At 45.5% G+C, this 25,632-nt stretch overlaps 3 protein-coding genes across 3 annotated transcripts; 2 read left to right on the top strand and 1 right to left on the bottom strand.

Annotated features, from left to right (window-relative positions):
• Positions 1-2,290: 2,290 nt before the first annotated feature.
• LOC116408331 (vomeronasal type-2 receptor 26-like) lies at positions 2,291-2,953 on the top strand (the record flags this gene model as incomplete). The annotated part of the gene is made up of 1 exon (XM_031895113.1): positions 2,291-2,953. A coding segment is annotated over exon 1 (663 nt), but the record flags the coding sequence as incomplete, so codon positions are not given.
• Positions 2,954-5,529: 2,576 nt separating this feature from the next.
• On the top strand, positions 5,530-15,174 carry LOC100497670 (vomeronasal type-2 receptor 26). Its single transcript, XM_031895112.1, has 6 exons — positions 5,530-5,738; positions 8,321-8,612; positions 8,957-9,781; positions 11,059-11,286; positions 13,485-13,608; positions 14,258-15,174. The coding sequence occupies exons 1-6, from the start codon at positions 5,530-5,532 to the stop codon at positions 15,172-15,174; spliced, it is 2,595 nt and encodes an 864-aa protein (XP_031750972.1).
• A 2,180-nt stretch (positions 15,175-17,354) lies between these two features.
• Positions 17,355-24,476, bottom strand: LOC101735102. The gene is made up of 8 exons (XM_031895214.1): positions 24,437-24,476; positions 23,517-23,954; positions 23,153-23,221; positions 22,948-23,040; positions 20,313-20,396; positions 19,431-19,577; positions 19,253-19,351; positions 17,355-18,541 (listed from the first exon to the last, which is right to left on the bottom strand). The coding sequence occupies exons 2-8, from the start codon at positions 23,518-23,520 to the stop codon at positions 18,414-18,416; spliced, it is 624 nt and encodes a 207-aa protein (XP_031751074.1). The 5' UTR covers positions 23,521-23,954; positions 24,437-24,476; the 3' UTR covers positions 17,355-18,413.
• Positions 24,477-25,632: the final 1,156 nt, after the last annotated feature.

The raw sequence follows: 25,632 nt of genomic DNA, 5'->3' as shown, positions 1-25,632 counted from the left end.
TGAATATGAATGCCAGGGGTCTATTGAACAGTTTGATGCCCAGTATGCATAGATTTACCAAACTATGTGGTGTGCAGAGGAAGCCAAATTGAAATACAGCAGACAAAATGTCCATGTGCAAAGACAAGTAACAAAGAACAATGTGAAATACAATAAAATTGTTAAAATACAAAAGAATTCACTAAAAAAAAAAATTTTCTCAAATATTCTATTTGATGAGATAAACTTATCCTCGAATTCAGTTGTGAGTAGTCCTGGAAGCAGGACAATGCAGCGGTTCTACTATGTTTTTGGTAGCGGTCTTTGTGCTCTGGGTTTGGGCAGGGCCTGGCACTGGGTTTCTGGAATGCGGCTTGGTTGGAGCAATCATTCTGGCCAGTCTTTGCCAGTTATGTTTAGTTTCCACTTCAGGCCTCAATGGAGGCTCTAAGGTTGATATCTAGAGGTCCTCAATTAGACCTGGACCTTGATTTGGAGGATACTTTTGCAGTAAGGGCACCTGAGCATCAGTTTTCTTTGGAAATCAGTTGGAGGATCAGTTTTCTTTGGATAAGGAGTAGGAGCCACACCCTTCCCTTTGCTCTTGTACAGCTACTTATAAGAGCTGTTAGGGCTTCCTTGGCTCTGGAAGGTAAAAGCCAGGCCTCAACTTCTTCATCCTTTTTGCCATGCCCTAAGGCTAAGGGTTGGACTTTCCCTTTACACCAGGAAGTCATGGAGCTTATAAAGTCAGAATGGGATATTCCTTCAAAATGGAATTTTATGCAGTGCAGACCACAAACTTGTATCCTTTCTAGGATGAGGTGGTAAAAGACTTCAGCACTATCCCTATGGTCCATGCACCTGTCTTAAATCTCTCTCTGTTGCTGATTGAGGACAATGCATCATTCTATTGTCTATAGGATTCTATAGACAATAGACTGGGTTCAGATTTGAAGAGAGCCTTAATTTCTGCATAAGAGAGCCTTAAACCAGCTATTGCTAATCTCTCAGCGGCAAAGGCCTAGAAGGTGTGGTTAGCCAATACTGACACAGCTATAAGAGAAGACCGGGAGAGAGAAGAAATTCTGGATGGTCTCAAGGAATTGAAGTTGGTTTCAGCATATCTAGTCAATTCTGTGGTTGACCAGATCCATCTGGCTTCCAGATCTTTGTCCTTGACAGTCTCAGCAAGGAGAACCCTATGGCTCAGATCTTGGGAGGCTGATAGGGCCTCAATGGCAGCTTTGTGTTCATTGCCATTCCAGGGCCAGGAATGGCCCTTATTTTGCAGTTGGAAGGGTAGACAGTCAGGCTTCTTTCACCTCTCCAAAGAGAAGACTAGAAGACTGCAGATAACTCCCGTAAACAGTTATGAAGGCAGTGCAACCCAGGGTCCTGCTCTAGGAGGAAGGCTTTATCTATTTCAGGTTACCTGGGAAGGATATATAGAAGACAAGTGTGTATTGGGGATCATGAAGCAAGGTTACAGGCTGGAGTTTAGCTCATTCCTCCAGCACCAGGATTTCTCACATCTCCAATTCTACCAGACATTTCTAGAAGAAGGGCTTTCCAGGAATACCTATTCATGTTGGAGCAGCAACAGGTCATAGGTCTTGTCTCTCTGAATAAAAGAGAAGAAGCCAGAAGCCATTGGGAGCTTGGAGACTGGTTTAGACCTAGTAAGGGTGAACAAAGTCTTAAGAATTCAGCATTTCATGATAGAGTCCTTAGAGTCTGTGAAGTCAGCTATAAATCCAAGCATGTGGTAGTCACCACGGTGATGTACTTGCGGTGGCAGAAGATTAATCTGTTCCATTATTTGGACAACCTAATTGCCCTAGTTTCATCAAGAGAATAGGTGATCAGGCACAGGGATCTGTGCATGGAAACACTGGCAGTGCATGGGTGGCTCATAAACCAGGCCTTACCTACATGAAGCGAAAGTTTAATTGAGCGTTGTCGCAAAAAATAATAAGTGATAAAATTTTTAATGCATGCTATAAATAGTGCTCATTTTATCGACCTTTAATAAATAATGTCTGGTTTTCTTCATTCTCATATTACAATCTATATGTTTCATTTGTTACTTTTCAAATAAATATCTACAGCAGTCTTATGGCAGCTTTAGGGAGAAGGGACATAGATTTATTACCCCACCTGTGGGTCATACTAATACGCTAGGGTGGCAGTTTATAGTGAAAGAACTGAGAGTTGGGGTACAGGGAACCTATTTAGCTGAAACTACATAAATTATTGCTTTCTCTTTGCTATCGTTACAGACAGTGTGAGTTGTACCAGATGTTCAGATATGGAATGGCCAAATGAGAAGAAGAATCAGTGTATTGGAAGGAAGGAAGAATTTCTCTCATACACTGAAGATCTCATCTCTGCCTTTATTTCACTTGTCTCAGTTCTTTTTGGCCTTATAACTCAGCTGATATTGGGAGTTTTCATTAAATACTGGGACACCCCCATAGTGAGAGCCAACAACCGGAGCCTGAGCTTCCTCCTCCTTGTCTCCATCAAGCTGAGCTTCCTCAGTGTGTTTCTGTTCCTCGGTCGCCCTGTGGATATAACCTGCATGCTGCGCATCATCACTTTTGGAATCACCTTCTCCATAGCTGTCTCTTCTCTCCTGGCCAAGACTATCATGGTTTGTGTTGCTTTCAAAGCCACCAAGCCAGGGAGCTCATGGAGAAAATGGCTGGGAGTCAAACTGTCCAATTCTGTAGTCTTGTTCTGTTCATCCATTCAAATAATCATCTGCATGACTTGGTTGGCCATTTCTCCTCCCTTTCAGGAACTGGACATTCACACTTCCCCTGGAACCATCATCATTCAGTGCAATGAGGGCTCAGCTATTGGCTTTTACTCAGTTATTGGGTATATGGGGCTTCTGGCAGCTGTTAGTTTTGTTTTAGCATTTTTAGCTCGGAGCTTACCGGACAGTTTTAATGAGGCCAAGTACATCACTTTCAGCATGCTGCTCTTCTGCAGTGTTTGGATCACAATGATCCCGGCCTATCTGAGCACCAAAGGCAAAAACACTGTGTGTGTGGAGATATTTGCCATACTCACCTCAAGCGCGGGCCTTTTAGCCTGTATATTTCTGCCCAAATGTTACACAATACTACTTAGGCCAGAACTGAATATGAAAACAAATTTGCTTGGAAACAAATAAAAATAGTTTTCAAATCACCATTAATAGTTTTGTTATATGTTGTAATACATAAATATCATTAACTTTGTGTAGAGATATTTGCCATTCTGACCCCAGTTGCTGGGCTTTTAGCCTGTATATTTCTGCCCAAATGTTATATTATTCAGTTTAGGTCTAAAATGAACACAAAATCTCATTTACTCAGAAACAGGCAGTATCGGTACTGATTTTTCATGGAATTAATGAAAAATACAATGATCAGCTCTGTTTAGGTAATGCTGCCATTTGTTTATAGTTGTGTTTTGCTTATATATATAGCCTGAAATGAACAAAAAGACTAACTTACTTTACAAAGCCCAATAATGGTAAATATGAATTTGGTAATATATTGCATGTTGTGTATCCATTACTTTTTAACATACAACTATAGCCCTAAAAACAAACATCTTTGTACCCAAACCTGTTTTGTTTAAAAAAACAGCACAAATACAGTCAAAACGATGCATATATAACAGACTACTCCAGGCATTTACCCTTTAGGACTTCATGTACATAATAACCCCCTGTTGTATTCATTTATTGTTCTGCTGTATAGCGCTGCGTACATAAGTAGCACTTACATTTTGCAATATATTTTAGTTTTTAGAAATATAATTTAATGCAACTTTGGCAAATCATCAGAAATTCATGCTAGCTATCTGTATTAAGGTATAGCATCCAAAATCCTGTCAAAAAATTATGAAAACATTTACTGTATGTGACTGTCCTGCTGCAAAGAGTCTAAAGTCACTGGGGGACTGAAATCTAGAATAAATCAGCCCTTAACTGAAATAGAAATAGATGGCAGAAAACAACAAGTTAAGCACAAAGATCGCAAGGGTAAATGTACCATTCTCAGAATAGAGCAGGGCTCCCCCGGTGGCTGTCTATATTCATTCTACTGAGCAAATCCTCTCTCTGCTCTCTATAAAATGAGGGTTGGATGAGCCGGTCCCCTTACTCTGTTCTACACACACAGCCCAACCCTGGGGCCCCTGTGTCTCTCTGTGCCACTGACTGTTACTGGGGCAAATCCTCTCTCTGCTCTCTATAAAATGAGGGTTGGATGAGCCGGGCCCCTTACTCTGTTCTACACACACAGCCCAACCCTGGGGCCCCTGTGTCTCTCTGTGCCACTGACTGTTACTGGGGCAAATCCTCTCTCTGCTCTCTATAAAATGAGGGTTGGATGAGCCGGGCCCCTTACTCTGTTCTACACACACAGCCCAACCCTGGGGCCCCTGTGTCTCTCTGTGCCACTGACTGTTACTGGGGCAAATCCTCTCTCTGCTCTCTATAAAATGAGGGTTGGATGAGCCGGGCCCCTTACTCTGTTCTACACACACAGCCCAACCCTGGGGCCCCTGTGTCTCTCTGTGCCACTGACTGTTACTGGGGCAAATCCTCTCTCTGCTCTCTATAAAATGAGGGTTGGATGAGCCGGGCCCCTTACTCTGTTCTACACACACAGCCCAACCCTGGGGCCCCTGTGTCTCTCTGTGCCACTGACTGTTACTGGGGCAAATCCTCTCTCTGCTCTCTATAAAATGAGGGTTGGATGAGCCGGGCCCCTTACTCTGTTCTACACACACAGCCCAACCCTGGGGCCCCTGTGTCTCTCTGTGCCACTGACTGTTACTGGGGCAAATCCTCTCTCTGCTCTCTATAAAATGAGGGTTGGATGAGCCGGGCCCCTTACTCTGTTCTACACACACAGCCCAACCCTGGGGCCCCTGTGTCTCTCTGTGCCACTGACTGTTACTGGGGCAAATCCTCTCTCTGCTCTCTATAAAATGAGGGTTGGATGAGCCGGGCCCCTTACTCTGTTCTACACACACAGCCCAACCCTGGGGCCCCTGTGTCTCTCTGTGCCACTGACTGTTACTGGGGCAAATCCTCTCTCTGCTCTCTATAAAATGAGGGTTGGATGAGCCGGGCCCCTTACTCTGTTCTACACACACAGCCCAACCCTGGGGCCCCTGTGTCTCTCTGTGCCACTGACTGTTACTGGGGCAAATCCTCTCTCTGCTCTCTATAAAATGAGGGTTGGATGAGCCGGGCCCCTTACTCTGTTCTACACACACAGCCCAACCCTGGGGCCCCTGTGTCTCTCTGTGCCACTGACTGTTACTGGGGCAAATCCTCTCTCTGCTCTCTATAAAATGAGGGTTGGATGAGCCGGGCCCCTTACTCTGTTCTACACACACAGCCCAACCCTGGGGCCCCTGTGTCTCTCTGTGCTACTCACTGCTGCTGGGAAATATTCTGATTCTTGGATCCCCTGATATGTCCTGGGGCAATTCATGTTCTGTGCAGGTACAACGCTGGTGGCTCCTAATCCAATCACAATGCTGCTCTGCCTGACAGCCCTGTGTGTGGGACTCTGCACACCTGGGGTTCAACCCCTCAATCCTGCCTGTCGCCTGCAGATCATTGAGGCAATAGAGGAGCATGAATACATACAGGAGGGAGACATCATGCTCGGAGGGGTGCTGACTGCGCATTTATTAGTTATAACTAAAAAGATACCAGGACTTCATATTCTCATTTGTACTGAGTAAGTGCCATTTCTTTCTCTGCGCAGATGGGAAGCATTAATAAGAAATTCTGCTTTATGGGGGTGTTTTTGTACATCTGATGGGAGTTTTAGAAGCAGGTATGAGCACTTGTAAATGCATCAGTTACTGCATTCCATTATACAGGTATGGGATCCATTATCCAGAAACCTGCTATCCAGAAAGTTCTGATAAAGGTCTCACATAGACTCCAGTTTATAAAATACTTCAGATTTTTAAAAATTATTTTCTTTTTCTCAGTAATAATAAAACAGTACCTGTACTTGATCCCAACTAAGATATAATTACCCCTTATTGGGGGCAGAACAGCCCTATTGGGTTTATTTAATGGTTAAATGATTCCATTTTCTCAGTAATAATAAAACAGTACCTGTACTTGATCCCAACTAAGATATAATTACCCCTTATTGGGGCAGAACAGCCCTATTGGGTTTATTTAATGGTTAAATGATTCCCTTTTCTCTGTAATAATAAAACAGTACCTGTACTTGATCCCAACTAAGATATAATTACCCCTTATTGGGGGCAGAACAGCCCTATTGGGTTTATTTAATGGTTAAATGATTCCCTTTTCTCTGTAATAATAAAACAGTACCTGTACTTGGTCCCAACTAAGATATAATTACCCCTTATTGGGGGCAGAACAGCCCTATTGGGTTTATTTAATGGTTAAATGATTCCCTTTTCTCTGTAATAATAAAACAGTACCTGTACTTGGTCCCAACTAAGATATAATTACCCCTTATTGGGGCAGAACAGTCCTATTAATTAAAGTTAATTAAAATTTAGGGATTAATTAATATAAATCCACTCCATCACAGTTCCATTTTGCCTAGAATCAGCTGGGGAGAATCCCCCTGTTTGTAGAATAAGGCTGCAGATCACTATAGGGATCAGAGGCTTTTACTGTAATAAACTTCTAAATGCAGGAAAAGGTGATGTACCGTGTTAGCCAGTCAAAAATGTTTATGGGGTAACCCTTTTGAAATAAAAAATAACAAAAGTGGTATAAAGGTGATACCTTATTGGCTAACTAAGATAACCATAGCAAGTTGCCAGAACATTCCAGTTCCTTTATCAAGCTGATTACAATGAAGCTGTGCTGCTCTCTGATATATATACAGCATTCAGCTCATGGATCAAATACCCAGACAAAAAGAATATCTGTGTGGAAGGTGGTAACAATGTCATATAAACGGGGGGGGGGGGGGGCTGCACGGGACAAACAGATACAAACAGATAAGGTACAGGATAATGTGGATAAAGTGGCTGGATATAAATGAGGGTAAGTTACTGAGTGGGAAGTGAATGGAATTCCATGTGATTAACTGGCCCAGTGTCTCTCCAGATGTTGGTATTTCTGGCTGGGTGCCGGCAGTTCTTAATCTGTATAATTTGCCATAAATCCAAGGCCCAGGTTCAGTCCCTTCTCCAGAGAGTTGAAAGTTTTCATTAATTTATTCTCCCAAACTTTCCTTTCATTCTCTGTTTTAAAGTTTCCCTTAAGGACCAAGATTTTTAAATCGTTTATGGAGAGGTGAGGGCTGTTACACTGGTTCCCTACTGGTGTGTCCAGTTTGTTATTGTTATGGTAAAGCGGTGGTGTGTATTCCTCTCAGGCTTTGGCCAGTCTCTCCTATATACAATCCTCCTGTTGGGCATCTAGTGCCCTGTATTAAATACCCCACGTTGGAGAAAGAACAGTTGTACTGGCCATGGATGCTGTATTCCTCTAATGTGTCTGGAATCTGTATTTTGTCTGAATTACAGACGTGTGGGCAGGTTTTGCATTGTTTTTTGCCACACGGATAAGTTCCATTTTTGTTGGGTTGTATTAAGGCACTTCTTGTTATTAACCTTTTTAGGTTTGGGGGCTGCCTGAATGCCAGAAGTGGTGGGTCTGGGAATATGTTTTGGAGCCTCTCATCCTTATGGAGCGTGCACTCTAGATCTTTAGCTATTTTTCTGAGGGTCTTTAGTTGGGGACTGTATGTTACTACTAGAGGAACTCTATTTGTTTTTTGTTTATATTGCAGAAGTTGACTTCTGGGTATCCTGGTGGCTGTATATATGTTTTGATCCACAATCCTTGGGTTGTAGCCCCTGTTAATGAAGTCTGCTTTAAGTGTTTTTAGGTGGTGGTCCCTTTCAGCAGTGTCAGAACATACCCGATTATATGGCAGAGCCTGGCTGTAATTGATGGAGTGTTTGGTGTGGTCAGGGTGAAAGCTATCATGCATTAGATAAGATTTATAATAGTTTACAAACCACCATATATCGAAAGCCAACGGATAAACCATCTTATCTAATGCATGATAGCTTTCACCCTGACCACACCAAACACTCCATCATCTACAGCCAGGCTCTACCATATAATTGGGTATGTTCTGACACATAAACTTCTAATAAATGGAAGATTCTGGGCTGCACCAAATGCAAAGAGATTGCACTGAAATTAAAACCAGTTATTGGGGCCCCTCCTGGGTTTCTAGCAGTGAGTTTGATTCCTATGATTTGGTTCATTTTCATGGATTTACTATAATCTCATTATTTATTTTTTCAGTCCCACTCAACAGAACTCAAAACATTTCCTGGATTTCAGATTCTCCATTGAGCAACTGAACACAAATCCATCCCTCTTGGCCAACCTGACCCTGGGGTACCATATATACGATTCCTGTGGGGACCCCCGGAAGGCAGTGAGGAGCGTATTACAGATATTATCTGGTACCAGGGAGCCGGTTCCCAATTACTCCTGTGTGGGAAAGAGAAACATTGCTGGGTTTATTGGGGATCTCACCTCAGAGACAACTGTACCCATAGCCCAGATACTGAGCATCTATGGATATTCCCAGGTGAGATGTTTCCTCAGCTATGTTCTCATAACCTGATCATGACTGATGAAGGTTGGAAGGTGAAGGTCGAAACGTCCGTAGACATCTGCAGGTTTCAGGTGGTGTCTGATTTACAAAGTCCCCAGCACGGTCTAAAGTCACTCAGAATCTCTTTATACCATGAGATAAGCTAAAACTGGGACAGGAATCCAAATCGTTGGTGTTAAGGTGGATTTTTCTCTGATGGCTTTCTCCTAAACTTCAAAAATAAACATGTAGGACAGCTGTCTCTTTCTATGTGTGTGCTAACATGTGTATACGATATCAATGTTGAAAAATACTCATCCTATATTTCCCATAAACAGATCAGTTATGGAGCGACAGACCCATCGCTGAGTGACAGAACCACCTTCCCGTACTTTTTCCGGACGGTACAAGGTGACTCTGGGCAGTATTATGCCTTAAGCAAATTACTGAGGCACTTTTCCTGGACTTGGATTGGAATTATCAGATCAGACGATGACAGCGGAGAGAAAGAAGTTGAGTTGCTCAGAAGGTTCCTCCATGGGGAGAGCATCTGCATCGAATTCACAGTGAAGATTGGCAGTAACATTGGCGATGATCCTCAGTGGCTGTGGGGGCAGAATATCATCCAGAAATCCTCTAGCAGGGTCATTGTACTGTGTGGGACCGTTTCTCTAACGCTTGTTGGAAAATTGGCCAAATTCGCAAGGTGGATCAGGGAAAAGACCTTTGTCCTCCCATCCAAATGGGGAGCCAATGACCAAATCCTAAGCTATGCCCAACACATATTTACCGGCAGTCTGGTACTTACGCAGATTTATCCGTATAAGCTAGACACTGCAGAAATGAGGGACTTCTTGAATAGCCTCACCCCTTCTAATTACCCGGATGACAAACTCATTGAAGATATTTGGACGATTCATCTTTTGTGTTTATCAAACAACCCAAATAAGAACAGCCTGTACGAGCACATCTACCTACGGACTTTGCACAACTGCACCGGTCAGGAACGGATCACCGACTTGGGTAACTTTAATGATCACGGTAACTCTGGGCGAGTGCACCTTGCGGTCAATATGATGTCCCTTGCGCTTCATGATATGAATGTTTCCCTTGGTGACCAATCTCCTGAAAGTTCCAAAGTGGCGGTTAAGTATCAGCACCAGGTAAATCCCATACAGACTGTTTTCCAGCATGCACCTGTACTCTCCCATATCTGTTCCTCTGACTCTAGTGTGAGGCTTTATTATAGGTCCTTAATCATTAATGTTTGCCAATCTCCCCTTGGTCATTTACCTTGTCATGGTAGATGAGTCCATCTATGGAGAGGATGCCCCCACCTTCAGCCCAACTTCATCAGTTCAGGTCCCTGCCTACAATTACCCCTAGATGCAAGAGAACCAATGGGAGTGGATCGTGCCCCTTCATGGCCATGCACAGAGCAATTTGACCAGTGCAATTCTTCACCTTGGGCCATTAATTTGAAGGTGCAAAGAACAGCACTGTTGGGCAAATATGTCAGTTGTATATGGGGAATTTTATGGGGTGCAGGGTGTGAAGTGGGATTAAGGGCAAGAGAGTTACAGCCAAACTAAATCCCACTTCCACTAAAGCAATGATCCCCAACCAGTGGCTTGTGAGCAACATGTTGATCCCCAACCCATTGGATGTTGCTCCCAGTGGCCTCAAACCAGGTGCTTATTTTTTAATTTCTGGCTTTGGTTGCATAAAAACCGTGTATAATGTCAAGCAGAGCCTTCTATAGGCTGCCAGTCAACATAGGGGCTATTAAGTAGCCAATTATAGCTCTTATTTGCACCCCCAGGAACCTTTTTCATGCTTGTGTTGCTTCCCAACACTTTTTCCATTTAAATGTGGCTCCCGGGTATAAAAGGTTGGGGATCCCTGCACTAAAGCATAGGCCAGGGCAATACCTTTTCTCTACCTCCTATTAGTGGAATTTCTTCTCCTTTCAATGGTCTTTGACCTGAAGTCAAAGCTTTATGTGTTCCTGGGCTGCACAGAATTGTCTGTAAAGTTTCCCAAAAACAGAAAAGGATATTTGGGCAAGGGGGGCACTTCATAGCTCCAAGTTGGGGGGATATGGGTGCAGCAAATTGTGACAAAAGTCCTAATTTACCCATTGACTTGCTAACATAGAGACAAAACTGATGAGAATCACTACTTGCACCCAAAACCCATGACTTGTGGCTGGGACACTAATGCTGTTATTAAAGCTGCCAGAGGCGGCGCCCTTCCAACACAAATCCCATGGAAATTACATTGTTCACAGCTTGTAAGTAATAATTAACAAATGGCTTCTGATTTGGATCCACGTTTGGTGCATAGCTTGAAAGATTTGCTAATTATACTTATAGTAGACAATTTGTGTCTAATAACTGTACTTTGTGCCCCATTTCTGAATGTTTTATTTCCCTCCCAGCTGCACCGGCACTTGCAGAAAGTCCAGTACAGAACCCCCAAGGGCCGAGCTGTCTCTTTCAATGAGAATGGGGAGATTATCACAAGGTTCGGTATCTATAACTCTGTTACTGAGGCTGACGGTGAGCTCTATCTGTACCTTGTGGGGATATTCATCCCATGGGCCACCGCAGGCAAGCAGCTCATCCTCCACTCCAACATCATTAAATGGAAGGGGACCGACAGTGATGTAAGTGATTGGTCTGTGGCCTCGGTGCAAAGGCCGCCTCTCTGGGGTATATAGTACTGATGTGTGGGTTGAGAAATACTTGGCCCTCACCTGACTATAACCCGTCCACTCCCAACCCACACCAGACCCGAACCCGCTTCCTCCCTCTATTTATAGACCCGCACCCAACCCGCCCCGCAATGATGTCACAAGTGGGGCGGGCCATGCTGGGCTCGAGCCTATAAATTAGAGAGCTGGAAGAGGAAGCCAGCAGTGTAAAGTTGCAGGCAGGGAGGGTGAGTGGAAGCGCTCGACCCAAACCTACCCGCAGTTGTTGTGGCGAGGTCTCGGGCCGGCCCACACATCACTAGTATATAGGGGTTCCGCTAAGTAATAGTGTAATAGTGTTCTGTTACTTTGTACTTCATGTTCTGTTTGTTCTCTACAATAAAGGGAAAAAAACCCAGTAGAACACAGGGTGGAGACTTAAGGGCCCCATACACGGGCCGATCCGCTCGATTGGTGATGTCGCCAAGTGAGCGGATCTTCTCCTGATATCCCCACCTATGGGTGGGTGATATCGGGAGAATCCAGGATAATTCAATCATTTGGCCCAACAACGAGCATAGCAAATGTTAGTCCGCGGACCGAATCAACGAGCTAGATTTTCTAACCTGCCCGATCGAGATCTGCCCAATTTCAGGCCAGATATGGGTCGGGCAGGCCCGTCGGCAGTGCCCATACACGGGCCGATTAGCTGCGGTCTAAGGGACCCATATCGGCAGCTAGAATCGGCCCATGTATGGGGACCATTAATCAGTTAAACCTGATTGCAATACAATTACACAGTTTGTACAGTTGTGTAGACTTTCCTATCATTGAAACATTTGCTATATTTCATGCACCTTAGATTGCTAACCAAAGTAAATACAGATTTTGCCCCCACACTCCATACATATGGGTGTTTTCTTTATCATCCACTCTTCACATGTACTTACATTTTAATTCAGACCAATCATCAATCTCAGTCCCAGTTGAGTCCTTTTCTGCTGCAGAATGTAGATCCTACAATCCGTGGCGCTTAAGGTTAAGGCATCTAGACTGTGGGGGTCTATTCACTAACATAAGAATTATGGGGATGTGCCTTTTCACTAAAATCAATGGTTTATGCGTTTTCAAGAAAGGTCTTTGGTTATAGTTTAGTTTTTAAAGTGTTCTGGCACCCTGAGGTGTCCCCAGCGTCTCCCCAAGTGACCATGAGTTTTCTGTCCTTAGGGAATGGTGGAGTTCAGTTCCTAACAGCTGTCCGTATTGCATGTAAATGATTGGAACATCATTGTGCTCTGAGGCTACATGGTTGTTAATAAAAACTTAACCAATAGTCAAAAAGACCCTCCATGGGTGATTGCTCATGATGTTTTGCCAGTACGGAATTTTCAATATATAAGAGGTCTATTACATTATCCCATGTGTCCGAGGGAAGGTTGTTGTGATAATGAACCTACTCTTCATGCTTTTTGGAATAGTTATTTTGTACAGAACCTTGGGAGGAGGGTGGGTAGTTTTTTGAAATATATTGGGGGAGTTAAAAGTACTAATTATGAGATGGTTCTTTATGGGTTTAAGCTAGATTGGGGACAAGAAGATGTTTTGAAAGGATGGCAAATAACTGAGGCTTTCAAAGAAGCAATTGTAAAGTGTATGAATTTATTAGTTATAAGAAGAGGCTAAAACTGCTTAAGAATGCGTCAGGATGGGTTTTAATTTTTTGTATTCCGTTTATTTACCCGATAAAAAGAATATTGGGGATACGGCAGATAATGTTTGGAAAACAAATGAATGGTTCAAATTGAAATAATCTTTGTTTAAAATCCTGGCTGTTTTTGTTTTTTCTTCTATTTGTGTGTAATAAATATTTTTCAATATAGCATAATGATGTTTATGGATGTTCTTCAACCAGTCAGATGTTATGATTGATTTTTCAATCGAACAAAGCTGAATGGTATATATATTAAAAAAAAAAATATTCAGTTCATGCATGGTTCTCATAGACTGGAGACCTTCTGTACATTGTCATTGATACCTACTGTATGTTGACATAGCATAGTTACATAGGGTTGAAAAAAGACCAGAGTCCATCAAGTTCAACCCTTCCAAGTAAACCCAGCTCCCACAAACATATCATTGTAATTATCATTCCTTCATGTTCTTTCTTTTAGATCCCAAGAGCTCAATGTTCAGATAACTGTCTCCCCGGCTTTAGGAAGGCCCAGAGGGTCCAAACTCAGCTCTGTTGTTATGACTGTGTCCGGTGCTCAGAGGGAGAGATCTCCAATACAACTGGTACAATGTTCTTATTATTCTATACAGTGAGCTGTAAATCACCTGAGCCCATTGCCTGTAGAGATGCCTTGTTCCTTCCAAATGGCTTGGTGTCCACTAAAGCAATGAGTCAAGGGGTCAGATACTTCATACTTACAGAAGTTCACAATGTGATCAGATTTACTTGTTTGACTTACCAAATTTAGTCCTGGTAACTCTACTTTATGTAGCAAAAACTCAGGAGTTATAGTTTGTGGGGCAGAATAAGTGGTTTAGGAAGGTGGGTAGGTGGAAGAGGGCTTAGAGTACTGCCTTGGATGAAGAATTAGTTCTAAAGGATAGAAATACCCAATAATACCCACATTCCCTGGGGGTTTCAATATGTTGGACACTACCCAGTGAACTGAATTGCTAAGTTGTTTCACTGGGCTAATAGCAGGTCCACCAATATGATTCTTTTTCCTAATGGCTTTGGTCAGCAAAGGGATTAATCAATGGTTTTGTAAGAATGGCCAGATATAGTAAGAACCTTGGTGAGAAACAGTGGGGCAACCTTTGAGTCTTTATGAAACAAAGTTGTGCCTTCTTTGTCTCATTGTTACTGAATCACTGGATAATGAGTCAAATCCCCTTCATGAAGTAGTCTTGTCCTTATTTGTATCTTTCTCAGACAGTGCAAACTGCGCCAGATGCCCAGATTTACAATGGCCCAATGAGAACAAAACTCAGTGTATTACTAGCACGGAAACATTTCTCTCCTACACAAGTGATGGGATCTCTGTAGTGTTCTTTTCTATTTCTCTTCTCTTTTTCCTCAAAACTGTGTTGATCTTTGGAGTCTTCATCATATACCGGGAAACCCCCATAGTGAGAGCCAACAACCGGAGCCTGAGCTTCCTCCTCCTTGTCTCCATCAAGCTGAGCTTCCTCAGTGTGTTTCTGTTCCTCGGTCGCCCTGTGGATATAACCTGCATGCTGCGCATCATCACTTTTGGAATCACCTTCTCCATAGCTGTCTCTTCTCTCCTGGCCAAGACTATCATGGTTTGTGTTGCTTTCAAAGCCACCAAGCCAGGGAGCTCATGGAGAAAATGGCTGGGAGTCAAACTGTCCAATTCTGTAGTCTTGTTCTGCTCATCCATTCAAATAATCATCTGCACGACTTGGTTGGCCATTTCTCCTCCCTTTCAGGAACTGGACATTCACACTTCCCCTGGAACCATCATCATTCAGTGCAATGAGGGCTCAGCTATTGGCTTTTACTCAGTTATTGGGTATATGGGGCTTCTGGCAGCTGTTAGTTTTGTTTTAGCATTTTTAGCTCGGAGCTTACCGGACAGTTTTAATGAGGCCAAGTACATCACTTTCAGCATGCTGCTCTTCTGCAGTGTTTGGATCACAATGATCCCGGCCTATCTGAGCACCAAAGGCAAAAACACTGTGTGTGTGGAGATATTTGCCATACTCACCTCAAGCGCGGGCCTTTTAGCCTGTATATTTCTGCCCAAATGTTATATAATTTTACTGATACCTGAAAATAACACTAAGTCTAATTTATTGGGGGGGAAAGTGCTGATAATCTCCTAATACAGTGTATATGAAGCTGCACACTCAGTCTTACTCATGCATTAGACCAGTGATCCCCAACCAGTGGCTCGTGAGCAACATGTTGCTCTCCAACCCCTTGGATGTTGCTCTCAGTGGCCTCAAAGCAGGTGCTTATTTTTTCATTCTTGATTTGTAGGCATGTTTTGGTTGTATAAAAACCAGATATACTGCCAAACAGAACATCCTGTAGGCTTCCAGTAGGGGCTGCCAAATAGGCAATAACAGTCCTTATTTGGCACCCCAGGAACTTGTTTCATGCTTGTGTTGCTCTACAACTCGTTTTACATTTCAATGTGGCTCACGGGTAAAAAAGGTTGGGGACCCCTGCATTAGAGACTAAATATCAGAATATAACTGGAATATTATTGCAGATCTCTATAGGTTACATAAGGTAAACTCTGCAATCCCAAACTTCTGAAGGGGCTGCAAATAATGTCAGGCAACTTATTTTCTTCAGGTTCATCCCAAGACATCCCAGAAAGCCAGCGGCTGATCTAAACTCCCATGGACCATTAGAGGTCTAGATCACCCTTGGGTGGGAAGCATTAAGGCATGTTTTTATGACATCTAAGAGGTGGTAAATAAAATTGAATAGAAGGTGGTGGAATCTTTGAGGATGGGAAGAGACCCCCAATCAGTACGGCCATGTTCACCTCCAGCCCCAGCCAATAGCTTATAAACACTCTGCCTATGCCGTTTCCTTTGGGTTGGGCCCTCCAGTAGGCTCTGTATCGTAGAGATAGAGAAGCTCCGTTCATGTGTTTACTCATTGCTTGACCAAGAACATGCCATGAAATGTATAGAGAGCTGTTGTCTTCTCGTTGGCATCTCATATTTATAAGCACAGAAACTAACGTGTGAAAATTCTAGTTCTAGATGTTGCCCCCTGTGAGAATAAAGCGGCTCGCTGTTCTGCTGCTCAGTGTTGTGTTTGTAGCTCCTGGGATATTATGTGGGCACGCGTCTCCTTGGTCTCAGCCATGTGTATAGCAGGCAGGGCTTAAGTGGGATCTCCACCCAAAACTATTTTTGCATAATTAAAGAAAATCTAATTATAATTAAATATACGCTCATTTTAAAACATCAATGGAGAAGGAAAGTTTATTGGCATTGTATTGCCAATAAATTAGTCACATTAGTGCCACCTAGAGCCCTATATTTATTCTGCAGAAAGCTTTACCTGCCTGAGTAACAACCCTAGAAGCTCCCTCTGTTTGTTTAAGGTAGCAGCTGCCATTTTAGCTTGGTCTCAGTAGCTTCTGTGCTTTTGGTAGCTAAGATTACACAAAGATGGGAGGGGGAGAAAATTCTAGTGGGAGGGGGAGGAGGAAAAGGGAGGGAGGAAGGGGGAGGAAGAAAAGGGGGTGAGGAAGAAAAGGGAGGGAGGGGGAGGAGGAAAAAGGAGAGAGGGGGAGGAGGAAAAGGGAGAGGAGGAGGAAAAGGGAGGGGGAGGAGGAAAAGGGAGGGAGAGGAGGAAAAGGGAGGGAGAGGAGGAAAAGGGAGGGAGGGAGGGAGGGGAGGAGGAAAAGGGAGGGAGGGGAGGAGGAAAAGGGAGGGAGGAGGAGGAGGAAGAGGGAGAGCGGGAGGAAGGAGGAAAGGGAGAGAGGAGAGAGTTGTGCAAACTCGTGACCGTGCCTTGAAAGATTTTTCTGAGAGCAGGAAGTCTGATGCAGAAGAACATGTGGCACAAAAGGAGACAAGAAATCCTGTGTTTCTATTGATAGATGACTCAGTGCAGCTTTGCCCTGATAATGATCAGTGATTGGCTGTGTAAGTGTAATGAAACACATAGTACAGGGAGACTAATTTGCACCCTCTGGAGTGGGATGGAGCCCCAAGTAAAGGACCCTACCTGCCCTAGTACTTCTGCCTAGTAGGGGCAATGGCCATGTCACAGCTGTGTACCCCCCTCACTTAATACAGGGCTAACAATCTCACACACAGAGGTGTAACGGGGCAGATCTGCATTCACTGACCCCCCCTGCCCACACTCACACATGGGCAAACCTATATGAACCCAAGGGGCAGATGAACAAGTACAGACACTTTGCTTTTTTATAAATTATTTAATAAGATAAAATATTCTGATATAAAGATATAAATATACAGAAATATACATTTTATATAAATGTATATAAATATTAAATATATACACAATAGGAACACAATATTAAATATATACACAATAGGAACACAATATTAAATATGTACACAAGAGGAACACAAATAAAGCCGAATTTATGCATTTTTACCCATTTTGTTCCTAATGAGCTACACAAACGGCTTCTCACATATAAATGCTGGCACTTTGCTACCGGGGCCCCAGGAGAGAGCTGGGCTGGAGCCCCCGACGCTGCATTTCTTTATGTGGCACGAGCGCCCCCCAGAGCCCAGACAGACATACTGCTGAATGAACACTAGTGTCTTACACTTTTATCCGGGATTTATAATATATTATATTATAGTATATTCCTGTCCCAGGAATTTACTGCTGCGGGGGTCACTATGTAACCCTGTATGTCTGTCTGGGCATTGGGAAGGAGGCAAAGGCAGAAAAATGGATTCAAAGCAAACAGAATCAGTGCAATTAATCAGCTAACTGGGACCTGGAAAAAAAGATCCAACAAAGAAATATAAAAATTCCATATGTGCGGAATGTCTCATACGTCCAGGCAGGCCCCGTTATGTCTCTGTAGAACATTTAAAGGGGAAATACACCCTCTTCCTGAATACGAGTGCAATGAACGGGGCTTGGGATGGACATTTTCCATTTTTCTGCACATCAAAGCTCGGGCCCCAGGGTTCCAGGAAGGCAGAATTACCCCGGTGCAAGTGCCATTGGGGCAGAACTATTATGATGCCACTGGGTGCGAGAGGGTGCAATTCCAGCTGTATAGTTGGGGCATCCAGGCTCAGTTTGCTTTATGTATAAGGCACGGAGGAAGCAGCAGCACCAAACAGGCAGGAAGTGCAGACTTCAATATACAGAATTTAAGAGGGGGAGGAGCTTACAGTCTGCGTGGGTGGGTAACTGGGCACTGGCAGGCGAATAAGAGCTACAACTAACAGTGTGCCAATGCCCCAGTCACCTTCCCACTAATTAGGGGAACGGGATCCCCCCCACTCTCTAAGGCACCGGGGGTGTCTCTGTAACAGTCTCATATTTATTCTACTGGGAAACACAGGGGAAATGAAGGAGTCGGACCTGGGGGGGGGGCTCAGCACAGTACTGCCACGATGCCCACAGGCCCCCCATCCATTGCTCCGGGAGGATTGAGTTGCTCCATTTCTGGAAGGATCTCACCTTCTGCTTTAGTCACCGCGGGGGAAGGATCCTGCCGGCACCCTGGGGGGGGGGGGGACACAGACTGGGTATCAGTAACAGGTTCAGTGTTCTGGATCCAGACAACGGTACCAGTAAGCAACTAGAATCATAGGGGGGTCCCAACAACTTGTCAACCACCCCCCCCCCCACCCCCCCAGTGATTCATCCTCTTGTAACCTTTAGTGCTTACATTTTTTTATTAGACATAAGGTATGGGATCCAAATTACAGAGACCCCACCACCCCTATCTGGAAAACCCAAGAATTCCTGATATTAGATCCAATATGTAGAATACCTACTTTGTACGGTACCTACCCACTGAGCTGGGGCAAAGACAAGAGGCAAAATAAAAGCCACCTTTATAAAATTCGTGCAGCCATTTGCAAAAAAAATACGTGCTACGTGAATTTTATAAATGACCCCCGCAGACGCACAACCTTCCCTCAGCAGCAGCCACTTTGGTACCTCCATGTCCGGCCCAATGTCTGTTCTTTAGGGGGCGCAAGAACCCCAGTCAGCCCTTCCGAACCTCATTCTTACATGCACCCCCCCATGCTAGACAAGATGGACTCCTCTGGGCTTTATTATTGTAGGAACTGACAGATTGGGATAGTAGGAATCTTAGCTATGGGGGGGGGCCCAAATACACAGTATATTCCTCTGCCCACCTACCCTCTCTCTCTACACTATTATTCACCTTATGGGAACACGTGGAACCCTATCAGTACTTACCTCTGTATATGCACACACAAGTCACAACATCAATTAAAAGGCCCAAAATGATGATGATGATGAGAATAAGAATCCAGTTTTCCACTTTCCCATTGTCGGCTGTAAGAGAGAGAGCAGAAGGGTAAGAGACCTATACATATATATATATATACTGCCCCCCCCCCGGGCAGATACTTACATCTCAAGCAGTACAGCACCAACAAGGAGATGGAATATCCCAACATTATGAACTTGCTGATAGACGTATAGGCTACACTGAGCCACTCGATCTTCTGTAACATGTCAGATAGGGGGCACACTGCCTTTGGGCACGGGGGTGTAATGGCTGAAACAGGAATGAGAGGGTCAGATAATGAGCTTTATGTTTGCTTTTACTCCCTCTGCTGGCTGGGCAATAGGGCTCCTATGTTCTATCCTGATTCTCCTCTCATTCCCTAAACACTGACTGGGAAATACTCCCCCTGCTGGCTGGGCAATAGGGCTCCTATGTTCTATCCTGATTCTCCTCTCATTCCCTAAACACTGACTGGGAAATACTCCCCCTGCTGGCTGGGCAATAGGGCTCCTATGTTCTATCCTGATTCTCCTCTCATTCCCTAAACACTGACTGGGAAATACTCCCCCTGCTGGCTGGGCAATAGGGCTCCTATGTTCTATCCTGATTCTCCTCTCATTCCCTAAACACTGACTGGGAAATACTCCCCCTGCTGGCTGGGCAACTAGTTCTTGAGTAATACCCTAGACCTGCTCTGACATCTTTCTTATGGCTATAAAAGCCCCTCCATATGGCTGGACAGTTTTTGTATCCCCTTTCCCATATGGAGCCTTTGTATTTGGGTTCCGGATCTTAGATCTCCCCAAACCAGGGGTGGCGCCCCCTTATGAATAATAATGGGCCCCAGTCAGTAATATTGTGGTTATACAAAGCACTGGCTTGTGGGTAATGGGGCTATACCAAGATGGGGTCAGTGGTGTCTCCTACATAATCATTGCCTCCACAGAGGGTAAGAGCCAAGGGGGGGCTCTTATTCGTTGCTCCCAGCACCATTCAGCCACTCACCTCCTGAGCAGATCCCCATTATGCAAATCCCAGTGTTGAGGGCCACAGCGCCCAGGAGAGTCCAGTCGAAGACACTCTTATACCCTGCAATCAGACAGAGGAGACATAATAGGCAAAGCCAAAGCCCCTAACACACTACTGACGGGTGGGCCAGCCTGAAACCCACTGGTTGGGGTCGACCTTACTATGCCACACCCCTGTGTGCCCCGCCCTTTTGGTGACATCAGAGATGGGCAGGTTGGGCACAGGTCTATAAGGGTGTGGATGAGAAGTGGGTGGGCTAGGGTTGGGTGTGGATCAGAAGTGGGTGGGCTAGGGTTGGGTGTGGATGAGAAGTGGGTGGGCTAGGGTTGGGTGTGGATCAGAAGTGGGTGGGCTAGGGTTGGGTGTGGATCAGAAGTGGGTGGGCTAGGGTTGGGTGTGGATCAGAAGTGGGTGGGCTAGGGTTGGGTGTGGATCAGAAGTGGGTGGGCTAGGGTTGGGTGTGAATGAGAAGTGGGTGGGCTAGGGTTGGGTGTGGATGAGAAGTGGGTGGTCTAGGGTTGGGTGTGAATGAGAAGTGGGTGGGCTAGGGTTGGGTGTGGATGAGAAGTGGGTGGTCTAGGGTTGGGTGTGAATCAGAAGTGGGTGGGCTAGGGTTGGGTGTGGATCAGAAGTGGGTGGGCTAGGGTTGGGTGTGGATCAGAAGTGGGTGGGCTAGGGTTGGGTGTGGATCAGAAGTGGGTGGGCTAGGGTTGGGTGTGGATGAGAAGTGGGTGGGCTAGGGTTGGGTGTGGATGAGAAGTGGGTGGGTTAGGGTTGGGTGTGGATGAGAAGTGGGTGGGCTAGGGTTGGGTGTGAATGAGATTGGGTGAGCTAGGGTTGGGTGTAAATGAGATTGGGTGGGCTAGAGTTGGGTGTGGATGAGAAGTGGGTGGGTTAGGGTTGGGTGTGGATGAGAAGTGGGTGGGCTAGGGTTGGGTGTGGATGAGAAGTGGGTGGGCTAGGGTTGGGTGTGGATGAGAAGTGGGTGGGCTAGGGTTGGGTGTGGATGAGAAGTGGGTGGGCTAGGGTTGGGTGTGAATCAGAAGTGGGTGGGCTAGGGTTGGGTGTGGATCAGAAGTGGGTGGGCTAGGGTTGGGTGTGGATCAGAAGTGGGTGGGCTAGGGTTGGGTGTGGATCAGAAGTGGGTGGGCTAGGGTTGGGTGTGGATGAGAAGTGGGTGGGCTAGGGTTGGGTGTGGATGAGAAGTGGGTGGGTTAGGGTTGGGTGTGGATGAGAAGTGGGTGGGCTAGGGTTGGGTGTGAATGAGATTGGGTGGGCTAGGGTTGGGTGTGAATGAGATTGGGTGGGCTAGAGTTGGGTGTGGATGAGAAGTGGGTGGGTTAGGGTTGGGTGTGGATGAGAAGTGGGTGGGCTAGGGTTGGGTGTGGATGAGAAGTGGGTGGGTTAGGGTTGGGTGTGGATGAGAAGTGGGTGGGCTAGGGTTGGGTGTGAATGAGATTGGGTGAGCTAGGGTTGGGTGTGAATGAGATTGGGTGGGCTAGAGTTGGGTGTGGATGAGAAGTGGGTGGGTTAGGGTTGGGTGTGGATGAGAAGTGGGTGGGCTAGGGTTGGGTGTGGATGAGAAGTGGGTGGGCTAGGGTTGGGTGTGGATGAGAAGTGGGTGGGCTAGGGTTGGGTGTGGATGAGAAGTGGGTGGGCTAGGGTTGGGTGTGAATCAGAAGTGGGTGGGCTAGGGTTGGGTGTGGATCAGAAGTGGGTGGGCTAGGGTTGGGTGTGGATCAGAAGTGGGTGGGCTAGGGTTGGGTGTGGATCAGAAGTGGGTGGGCTAGGGTTGGGTGTGGATGAGAAGTGGGTGGGCTAGGGTTGGGTGTGGATGAGAAGTGGGTGGGTTAGGGTTGGGTGTGGATGAGAAGTGGGTGGGCTAGGGTTGGGTGTGAATGAGATTGGGTGGGCTAGGGTTGGGTGTGAATGAGATTGGGTGGGCTAGAGTTGGGTGTGGATGAGAAGTGGGTGGGTTAGGGTTGGGTGTGGATGAGAAGTGGGTGGGCTAGGGTTGGGTGTGGATGAGAAGTGGGTGGGTTAGGGTTGGGTGTGGATGAGAAGTGGGTGGGCTAGGGTTGGGTGTGAATGAGATTGGGTGGGCTAGGGTTGGGTGTGAATGAGATTGGGTGGGCTAGAGTTGGGTGTGGATGAGAAGTGGGTGGGTTAGGGTTGGGTGTGGATGAGAAGTGGGTGGGTTAGGGTTGGGTGTGGATGAGAAGTGGGTGGGCTAGGGTTGGGTGTGGATGAGAAGTGGGTGGGCTAGGGTTGGGTGTGGATGAGAAGTGGGTGGGTTAGGGTTGGGTGCAACCTGCACACACTCCATGGCTCCATACCGCTACAGCTGGGGGGGGCAGATCTACTATAAAGTAGGCTCTGCCATTGGAAGAAACAATGTCGTTAGGAGCATGATGAGTGCGGAAGATGAAATTATTCACCCGGGGATTAATCATTTGCACCCATTTATGCACCCTTAATTTTATTAATTTTATTATTTGAAGAGAAAGGTAGCCATTTTGGCTTTGAATGGCCCAGTTTACTGGTCACAGACCATGAAGCTAATTTAGAGGAGGGGCATCAGGGAATTGTGGGTACGTGAGGATCTCATTACCGTAGTATAACCATAGGGTGATGCTGATAATCTGACCCATCAGGAATAACAAGCCAGTGTAACCGAGGGCAGTACGGAGACTCTGCTGGATTCCTGTTTATTCAATGAGAGAATTGTTACCCAGGGTTCATTCTACTCAGTACAGAACATATTATGGGCTGGACCCAACACAGAGCAACACGTCCACAGAGAAGGTCAGACTTACTGGGAATAGTTCCACTGATCCCGTTACTGAGACAAGGGCAACAGCATCGACTTTCCAGGCTTTTTGCATCTGGGGAAGAATAAACCGATTCAGACAGGTGAATATTTGGTTCTGATAGGCCCGTTACATACCTTCTATTTACAGCACTGAAAAGCAATAAAGGTTACTGTTCCATACCAGTAGGGGGCAGGATTCTTATTGTATCTGTGTATCTCTCTCTCCCCAAAGCCTGTGCAAGAAATGGCATATACAGCTGATCTTGTGCCCCCCCCATGGGTATAAACTCTGCATACAAACATCTGTACAGTATCTGGTATCAGCTCACATCCCTCACACAATACACCGACCCACAGAGGGCACTTACCCATCCAGGGCAGCAGATTGATTAGGAGATGCCCGAGGGAAACAACAGCGAGACACAGGGCAACAAATCTCCCCAATAATCCTGCAAAGAAAGAAATGTACCAATGAGGGGAGAGGGGTGTAGCCCCCTTGCTTGGTCTACCAGGATGCCAGGTTAGGAGAAAGAGACAGATCTACTGACCCAAAGTCTGGAGTTCTCTCTGGGTCATTGGGTGCCCAGGTTGGGGCATAGAGAGAGAGCTACTGACCCAAAGGCTTGAGGTCTCACAGGGTGGGACACAAAGGCAGAGCTACTGACCCAAAGGCTGGGGGCTCACAGGTTGGGACACAGAGACAGAGCTACTCCCAAGGGCCAGGACAGAGACACATCGCTACTCACCTGAAGCCTGAAGGTCTCCTGGTTTCACAGAGAGTTTTGAAGGGGTGGTGGTCTCGGGAGCTGGGTAATTTGAAAGCAAATCAGTAGAATAAAAGGGAAATAAAGGTAAATTATAGTTCTAATGATAATACATGACTTTACAGCACACCACACAAGCCATGAAGAAGACAAAGAAACATCAGGCCATGGAAGACTGGTACCAATGGCAGATGACTCTAGTGGACCCTCAATGGCTTTACAGCACACCACACAGGCCATGAAGAAGACAAAGAAACATCAGGCCATGGAAGACACCAAAGAAGCAACCTAATACCTCATAATGTTATGTTCATAGGTGTGAGATAAAAGCCTTCAGCTGAAGGGCCCACAGATTCATATGCCCAGGGGGTCTATCAGCCTTAGAGACAGAGATAAATAAATAAACCAAGGGAATATGGTCTTTCTCTTGGCTTGTAGCTCACACATGGAATCACACCCTTTGTCCAGTCTTACAGAGTGACATACACATGGGGGATACTATGGAGAAGGCCAGGAGGACTCACCAGTTATGGTCAGATTGATGTTAATCTTGGTGGTGTTCTTGTTCTTGCCATCAGAAGACATCTGTTGCACGTAGGTGTAAGTGCCAGTGTCGGCTGTAGTCACGTTCCTCAGTATAAAGGAACAGGACTTCTTGGAGAAATCCAGCCGACCTTTATACTTATCATCAGACAACAAGTCATCTTCATAGGAGCCAACAAACCCAGAATTCTGGCCACTTCTATCCAAGTCAAAGGTCATGTGTAAGCGCTTGATGCATGGAACATTGTCTGGGATGTGGACAGTTGCTCCCAACGTAGCAGATATCTCCTTGACCCCCTCGGGAATAGCCAGAACTGGGGGGAAATCAAGCAGAACCATTTCACTTCACTGCTACATACCCCAACATTCATCTGGAAGCCCCCCATACTGTGTGTGCAACAAGGTGAGTGGGTCTGGGGAGGTAGTTATGTGCCTGCATCTTCAACACTCTTCTTGTTTGGTGGTACCACAGTATGTGGCCATGCACAGTGACACAGGCGAGAAGCCACATTGGCTGGTACTATGGGTGGATCAGTAGGGGGCACTGGTGCAGCACTTGGGTCCTGAGTTCTATTCAACAAAGGGAAAGTTATGCTCACCACTAAATTTAAACCATTAGGCGGAGGTGCAATGGGGCGGTGACCACAAAATTCATATACTTATTTATTCAGAAACATACAGGCAGGTTCATTGGCTCATGATAAAACTGCCCTTACTGTGGTAGAAAGGACCTTAGACTGTAATGTTCACTGGGGCAGTTAGCTATGAACAATCTCTACTCCAGTGATACCCAACCAGTGGCTCGGGGGCAACATGTTCCTCACCAACCCCTTGGGTGTTGCTCCCAGGGGCCTCAAGGTAGGTGCTCATTTTTAAATTTCTGGCTTGGAGACAAGTTTTGGTTGCATAAAACTCAGTATAAAGCCAAACAGAGCCTTCTATTGGTTTCCAGTCCACATAGGGGCTACCAAATAGCCAATTATAGCTCTATATTTGCACCCCCAGGAACTTTTTCCATGCTTGTGTTGCTCCCCAACACTTTTTCCATTTGGCTTGTGGCTCCCGGGTATAAAAGGTTGGGGATCTCTGCTCTGCTCCATAAATAAATGCAATATAAAGGATAATAAAACGAGGAAAATGCCCCACCAACCCCTGTAGGTCAGTGAGTAGCAAATGC

The sequence above is a fragment of the Xenopus tropicalis genome, chromosome 1 (genome assembly GCF_000004195.4).
Source record: "Xenopus tropicalis strain Nigerian chromosome 1, UCB_Xtro_10.0, whole genome shotgun sequence".
NCBI lineage: Eukaryota > Metazoa > Chordata > Amphibia > Anura > Pipidae > Xenopus > Xenopus tropicalis.
Note: the sequence above shows the minus strand (reverse complement) of the source record. Positions and strands in the feature narration are given on the sequence as shown.